The following is a 7,579-nucleotide window of genomic DNA, read 5'->3' as shown; positions in this document are numbered from 1 at the left end:
GCAGTATTATAGTAGTTATATTCTTGTACATAGGAGCAGTATTATAGTAGTTATATTCTTGTACATAGGGGGCAGTATTATAGTAGTTATATTCTTGTACATAGGGGGCAGTATTATAGTAGTTATATTCTTGTACATAGGAGCAGTATTATAGTAGTTATATTCTTGTACATAGGGGCAGTATTATAGTAGTTATATTCTTGTACATAGGGGCAGTATTATAGTAGTTATATTCTTGTACATAGGCGCAGTATTATAGTAGTTATATTCTTGTACATAGGGGCAGTATTATAGTAGTTATATTCTTGTACATAGGGGCAGTATTATAGTAGTTATATTCTTGTACATAGGGACAGTATTATAGTAGTTATATTCTTGTACATAGGGGGCAGTATTATAGTAGTTATATTCTTGTATATAGGGGGCAGTATTATAGTAGTTATATTCTTGTACATAGGAGCAGTATTATAGTAATTATATTCTTGTACATAGGAGCAGTATTATAGTAGTTATATTCTTGTACATAGGAGCAGTATTATAGTAGTTATATTCTTGTACATAGGAGCAGTATTATAGTAGTTATATTCTTGTACATAGGGGCAGTATTATAGTAGTTATATTCTTGTACATAAGAGCAGTATTATAGTAGTTATATTCTTGTACATAGGGGGCAGTATTATAGCAGTTATATTCTTGAACATAGGGGGCAGTATTATAGTAGTTATATTCTTGTTTATAGGGGGCAGAATTATAGTAGTTATATTCTTGTACATAGGAGCAGTATTATAGTAGTTATATTCTTGTACATAGGAGCAGTATTATAGTAGTTATATTCTTGTACATAAGAGCAGTATTATAGTAGTTATATTCTTGTACATAGGAGCAGTATTATAGTAGTTATATTCTTGTACATAGGAGCAGTATTATAGTAGTTATATTCTTGTACATAGGGGGCAGTATTATAGTAGTTATATTCTTGTACATAGGGGGCAGTATTATAGTAGTTATATTATTGTACATAGGGGCAGTATTATAGTAGTTATATTCTTGTACATAGGGAGCAGTATTATAGTAGTTATATTATTGTACATAGGGGGCAGTATTATAGTAGTTATATTCTTGTACATAGGGGCAGTATTATAGTAGTTATATTCTTGTACATAGGAGCAGTATTATAGTAGTTATATTCTTGTACATAGGAGCAGTATTATAGTAGATATATTCTTGTACATAGGAGCAGTATTATAGTAGTTATATTCTTGTACATAGGGGCAGTATTATAGTAGTTATATTCTTGTATATAGGGGGCAGTATTATAGTAGTTATATTCTTGTGCATAGGGGGCAGTATTCTAGTAGTTATATTCTTGTACATAGGAGCAGTATTATAGTAGTTATATTCTTGTACATAGGGGGCAGTATTATATTATAGTAGTTATATTCTTGTACATAGGGGGCAGTATTATAGTAGTTATATTCTTGTACATAGGGGGCAGTATTATAGTAGTTATATTCTTGTACATAGGGGGCAGTATTATAGTAGTTATATTCTTGTACATAGGGGCAGTATTACACTAGTTATATTCTTGTACATAGGGGGCAGTATTATAGTAGTTATAATCTTGTACATAGGGGGCAGTATTATAGTAGTTATATTCTTGTACATAGGGGGCAGTATTATAGTAGTTATATTCTTGTACATAGGGGGCAGTATTATAGATACTGGTTATTCTGTAGTGGACCTCCTCTTCTGACTGCAGTGACTTGGCTCATGTGAGTACTCCGTCCTCACTGCATGGGGTGGATATGGGCACTGTGTACTTGCTCCTGATAAATTTGTCTCGGCGATGTTCGTGTGAGGCCGTGATACACTCAGCACCGGCCACTAATGTTTCCTCTGATCACTATCGGGAATACTTCTGTCCTACGTGTTATAATGGATGAGCAGGAGACCATTTATAAATCACAACCTCCATTTATTTCTGTCCCGTGTGCAGATTACATTGTGTGCGTGTACATGATTATTGTGTCCTCTCGTGACCTCCATCTTGTTTTTCAGCTTAATGTCTTCCTGGTGATACAGCCGTATAGGTCAGGGCGGCGATGATCCTGCACCGGCATCTCCCTCCGCACCCGCTGAAGATATGGCAGGTCGATTTCTGCATAGCACAGGCCTGTTCCATCTGTGCACTGTGCTACTACTACCCCCCACGGATCTACAACCATGGCGTGGCCGTACGACGTCCTGTGCGCGTTGTGCACCCCAGTTTGTGCCGCTGCCACCACGTAGCACTGGTTCTCTATGGCACGAGCTCGCAGTAACACCTGCAGGGCACAGGATGGGATGAGTATCACACTGTAGCTAATCAGCAGTATCTCAGCACTCATAAAGACGCACCTCCCAGTGAGCCAGCCCGGTGGTGACGGTGAAGGCCGAGGGGTAGGTGAGAATCTCCGCTCCTTCCCGAGACAACACCAAAGACATCTCCGGGAACCGCAGATCATAGCAAACCGCCAGCCCGACCTACGGCACAGTGCAGCGATCAGACCCAGCTGGGATTGCGTGACTTTGTCTCAATCCAGCGCTCTCCTCCTTACCTTCCCCCCTGGGGTGCTGACAGGTGGTACGATCTCGTCCCCTGGGACGGTGAATCCGCTCTCCCAGAGGGTGATGCCGCTCTGCAGCTCCACGTCAAACAGGTGCGCTTTACGGTAGACGGATACGATGTGCCCTGTCCACAAAGCAAACAATCTGTGATGGAACAGCCTCTACTCCAAACACATCCAGAGCTGCATGCTTCTGTCTTAGAGCACTGTGCACCCAGCTCTGGGTGTGACTGCAGTTCCTACCTTCAGGATTCAGGATCACATGGGAGTTGGAGATTCTCCTGTCCTTGTCCCAGTCACTTCCCTTCTCATGAAATCCTCCGAGAGACAACCAGACGCTGCAATCCCTGAGACCGGAGGGGAAGAGCAACACACCAGTCACACTACGACCCCTGCTGTTTTCTACTCCAGTCACAGTCAAAGCTGTACTTAGATCAGGTCTTATAAGAACAGTGCATGCAGCTTATACAACCCCTGGCAAAAATTATGGTATCACTGGGCTCGGAGGATGTTCATTCAGTTGTCTAATGTTGTTGAAAAAAAGCAGATCACAGACATGGCACAAAACTAAAGTCATTTCAAATGGCAACTTTAGGGCTTTAAGAAACACTAAAAGAAATCAAGATTAAAAATGTGGTACTCAGTAAGGGTAATTTTTTTTTCAGACCAAGCAGAGGGAAAAATTATGGAATCACTCAATTCTGAGGGAAAAAATATGGAGTCATGAAAAACAAACACACAAAAGAACACTCCAATACATCACTAGTATTTTGTTGCACCACCTCTGGCTTTAATAACAGCTTGCAGTCTCTGAGGCATGGACTTAATGAGTGACAAACATTACTCTTCATCAATCTGGCTCCAACTTTCTCTGATTGCTGTTGCCAGATCAGCTTTGCAGGTTGGAACCTTGTCTTGGACCATTTTCTTCAACTTCCACCAAAGATTTTCAATTGGATTGAGATCCGGACTATTTGCAGGCCATGACATTGACCTTATGTGTCTTCTTTCAAGGAATGTTTTCACAGTTTTTGCTCTATGGCAGGATCCATTATCATCTTGAAAAATGATGTCATCATCCCCAAACATCCTTTCAATTGATGGGATAAGCAAACTGTCCAAAATATCAATGTAAACTTGGGCATTTATTGAAGATGTAATGACAGCCATCTCCCCAGTGCCTTTACCTGACATGCAGCCCCATATCATCAATGACTGTGGAAATTTGCACGTTCTCTTCATGCAGTCATCTTTATAAATCTCATTGGAATGGCACCGAACAAAAGTTCCAGCATCATCACCTTGCCCAATGCAGATTCGCGATTCATCACTCAATATGACTTTCATCCAGTCATCCACAGTCCACGATTGCTTTTCCTTAGCCCATTGTAACCTTGTTTTTTTCTGTTTAGGTGTTAATGATGGCTTATGTTTAGCTTTTCTGTATGTAAATCCCATTTCCTTTAGGGGGTTTCTTACAGTTCGTTCACAGACATTGACTCCAGTTTATTCCTATTCGTTCCTCATTTGTTTTGTTGTGCATTTCCTGTTTTGGAGACATATTGCTTTAAGTTTCCGGTCTTGACGCTTTGATGTCTTCCTTGGTCTACCAGCATGTTTGCCTTTAACAACCTTCCCATGTTGTTTGTATTTGGTCCAGATTTTAGACACAGCTGACTGTGAACAACCAACATCTTTTGCAACATTGCGCGATGATTTACCTTCTTTTAAGAGTTTGATAATCCTCTCCTTTGTTTCAATTGACATCTCTCGTATTGGAGCCATGATTCATGTCAGTCCACTTGGTGCAACAGCTCTCCATGGTGTGATCACTCCTTTTTAGATGCAGACTAACGAGCAGATCTAATTTGATGCAGGTGTTAGTTTTGGAAATGAAAATTTACAGGGTGATTCCATAATTCTTTCCTCAGATTTGATTTTTCCCTCTGCTTGGTCTGAAAAAAATTATCCTTACTGAGTACCACATTTTTTTTTTGTGATTTGTTTTAGTGTTTCTTAAAGCCAGAAAGTTGTCATTTGAAATGACTTTAGTTTTGTGCCATGTCTGTGATCTGCTTTTTTTAAACAACATTAAACAACTGAATGAACATCCTCCGAGCCCGGTGATTCCATAATTTTTGCCAGGGGTTGTATGTAACTGGAGCATTTGAATTATGACCGCAGCTTGCAGTTTGACTGGAGAGGTAGACACTGATCTTTAAAGTGCCCCCTCTTGATGGTGCTACAAGTCATTCTCATTGGCGGTGACACCCGTTGTGTATCCAAACTTTGCTCGGTGCTGCTGCAACAGACCAGCACAATACAGGTGATGGGGGTTACATGGGGGGCACACTGTGACAAGCAAGCAACATATCCGACAAGGTTGGACTTCCTGCGATTCGGTTGTCGCCGTCTTCTCGGTCGCAGTGCGCCCCCATGTGACCTCAATGTGCCCCCTTAAGACCTCACTGCACCCCCATGCACTTGCACTGTGCTGCGCTGTATTACCAGCACTGAGGGAACCCTAGCTTCACCCGCAGGCGCCCTCCTTACCTTGCCAGGCCGCTGTAGCGCTGTATGAGGTCCCCCTGCAGGGTCTCGGCCAGGTTGAGGGTCTCCTCAGTGCTGCCACCAATGTAGTCACAGGCCTCCGGCAGGAACACCATACAGGCGCGGTGGGCCGAGGCCTCCTGGACGAGCCGCGAACATGTGGAGAAATTCTTCTCCTTATCTGATGTGGACGTCATCTGACAGACAGCGATCAGCGGCTTCTGCCCGGCTCCCGAGGATGACATCTTCCTGACCCTTCACAGAAAACAAAGGGGTCAGCAATAATCCCAACGCATCAGTCAGAGGTCAGAACACCAGCCCTTCCTACAAGCAGCCCTCCAGCCAATCAGCAGTCGAGAAAAAGCACTCAACATTTGAGAAGCTTTAAAAATGTTTTATAGGAAGTTGTCAGCCTCTTATAGGGGGCTGTCAGCCACTTACAGAAAGTTGTCAGCCTCTTATAGGGGGTTGTCAGCCTCTTATAGGAAGTTGCCAGCCTCTTATAGGGGGTTGTCAGCCTCTTATAGGGGGTTGTCAGCCTCTTATAGCGAGTGGTCAGCCTCTTACAGGGGGTTGTCAGCCTCTTATAGGGGGTTGTCAGTCTCTTATAGGGAGTGGTGAGCCTCTTATAGGGAGTGGTGAGCCTCTTATAGGGAGTGGTCAGTCTCTTATAGGGAGTGGTGAGCCTCTTATAGTTGGTTGTCAGTCTCTTATAGGGGGTTGTCAGTCTCTTATAGGAGGTTGTCAGCCTCTTATAGTTGGTTGTCAGCCTCTTATAGGGGGTGGTCAGCCTCTTATAGGGGGTGGTCAGCCTCTTATAGGGGGTGGTCAGTCTCTTATAGGGGGTTGTCAGTCTCTTATAGGGAGTGGTGAGCCTCTTATAGGGAGTGGTCAGTCTCTTATAGGGAGTGGTGAGCCTCTTACAGGGGGTTGTCAGCCTCTTATAGTTGGTTGTCAGTCTCTTATAGGGGGTTGTCAGTCTCTTATAGGAGGTTGTCAGCCTTTTATAGGGGGTTGTCAGTCTCTTATAGGAGGTTGTCAGCCTTTTATAGGGGGTTGTCAGCCTCTTATAGGGAGTTGTCAGTCTCTTATAGGGGGTTGTCAGCCTCTTATAGGGGGTGGTCAGCCTCTTATAGGGGGTGGTCAGCCTCTTATAGGGGGTTGTCAGCCTCTTATAGGGGGTTGTCAGCCTCTTATAGGGAGTTGTTAATCTTTAATGGGAAGTTGTCAGCTGCCTAAAAACTCCACCTCTCACTGAGGTCTAATATGTGACACATTATTATTATTATAGTTTATTGTCAACTACAAGTCCCAGCAATCCAACCTACACACTGCTATTATCTATACACTGACTGAAATGGGCACAGGTTCCTCTCGTTTTAGGGCCACAACCCGAATGACGTGACGTCACTCACCAGAGCCCGACGATGACGCAGTTAGCGCGCCCCAGAAGCCGCCCGCAGCCTGACATCCGGTGCTGGATGTGCGACTGCAGATCAGCCGGAAGTCATGTGACCTGGCATTTCCGGTCCATGCAGCAACGGATCCTAACGTGAGAGCGAAGAAACATGGCGTCAGCGGCGGCCAAACAGATAGCAGCGGAGCAGGTAACCGGCATATATAGCTACAGTGGTGACGTCACTGCAGTAATACATCATTATATGTGAGGAGCGGTGACGTCACTGCTGTAATATATCATTATATGTGAGGAGCGGTGATGTCACTGCTGTAATATATCATTATATGTGAGGAGCGGTGATGTCACTGCTGTAATATATCATTATATGTGAGGAGCGGTGATGTCACTGCTGTAATGTATCATTATATGTGAGGAGCGGTGATGTCACTGCTGTAATATATCATTATATGTGAGGAGCGGTGATGTCACTGCTGTAATATATCATTATATGTGAGGAGCGGTGATGTCACTGATGTAATATATCATTATATGTGAGGATCGGTGATGTCAATGCTGTAATATATCATTATATGTGAGGAGCGGTGATGTCACTGCTGTAATATATCATTATATGTGAGGAGCGGTGATGTCACTGCTGTAATATATCATTATATGTGAGGAGAGGTGATGTCACTGCTGTAATATATCATTATATGTGAGGAGCGGTGATGTCACTGCTGTAATATATCATTATATGTTAGGAGCGTTGATGTTACTGCTGTAATATATCATTATATGTGAGGAGCGGTGATGTCACTGCTGTAATATATCATTATATGTGAGGAGCGGTGATGTCACTGCTGTAATATATCATTATATGTGAGGAGCGGTGATGTCACCGCTGTAATATATCATTATATGTGAGGAGCGGTGATGTCACTGCTGTAATATATCATTATATGTGAGGAGCGGTGATGTCACTGCTGTAATATATCATTATATGTGAGGAGCGGTGATGTCACCG

The 7,579-nt window shown here is 43.0% G+C and overlaps 2 protein-coding genes across 2 annotated transcripts in view; one reads left to right on the top strand and one right to left on the bottom strand.

Moving 5' to 3' along the window:
• Positions 1-1,954: 1,954 nt before the first annotated feature.
• On the bottom strand, positions 1,955-6,699 carry NIT1 (nitrilase 1). The gene is made up of 6 exons (XM_073637604.1): positions 6,572-6,699; positions 5,160-5,411; positions 2,850-2,953; positions 2,598-2,731; positions 2,398-2,523; positions 1,955-2,324 (listed from the first exon to the last, which is right to left on the bottom strand). Exons 1-6 carry the CDS (start codon positions 6,625-6,627, stop codon positions 2,055-2,057), a joined length of 942 nt encoding a protein of 313 aa, XP_073493705.1. The 5' UTR covers positions 6,628-6,699; the 3' UTR covers positions 1,955-2,054.
• The window catches only part of PFDN2 (prefoldin subunit 2), a 28,613-nt gene continuing 27,644 nt past the window's right edge, over positions 6,611-7,579 (top strand). Inside the window, exon 1 of the mRNA XM_073639247.1 lies at positions 6,611-6,763. Within this exon, the coding sequence (XP_073495348.1) occupies positions 6,725-6,763 (39 nt within the window). The 5' untranslated portion in view covers positions 6,611-6,724. The remainder of the gene's footprint in view (positions 6,764-7,579) is intronic.

Source organism: Phyllobates terribilis, unplaced genomic scaffold, assembly GCF_046119375.1.
Source record: "Phyllobates terribilis strain yellow unplaced genomic scaffold, ASM4611937v1 Scaffold_7__3_contigs__length_470593459, whole genome shotgun sequence".
Lineage (NCBI taxonomy): Eukaryota > Metazoa > Chordata > Amphibia > Anura > Dendrobatidae > Phyllobates > Phyllobates terribilis.
This window is presented reverse-complemented; position numbering and strand designations above follow the sequence as displayed.

What these genes read in the sequence shown, in the direction of transcription:
- NIT1 (XM_073637604.1), bottom strand. Translation starts at nt 6,627, where the DNA reads ATGTCAGGCTGCGGGCGGCTTCTGGGGCGCGCTAACTGCGTCATCGTC. An exon ending in TGCGTCATCGTCGGGCTCTG is followed by an intron (nt 5,412 to 6,571) that starts GTGAGTGACGTC and finishes TTTTCTGTGAAG; the next exon opens with GGTCAGGAAGATGTCATCCT. An exon ending in TCAGCACCCCAGGGGGGAAG is followed by an intron (nt 2,524 to 2,597) that starts GTAAGGAGGAGA and finishes ACTGTGCCGTAG; the next exon opens with GTCGGGCTGGCGGTTTGCTA.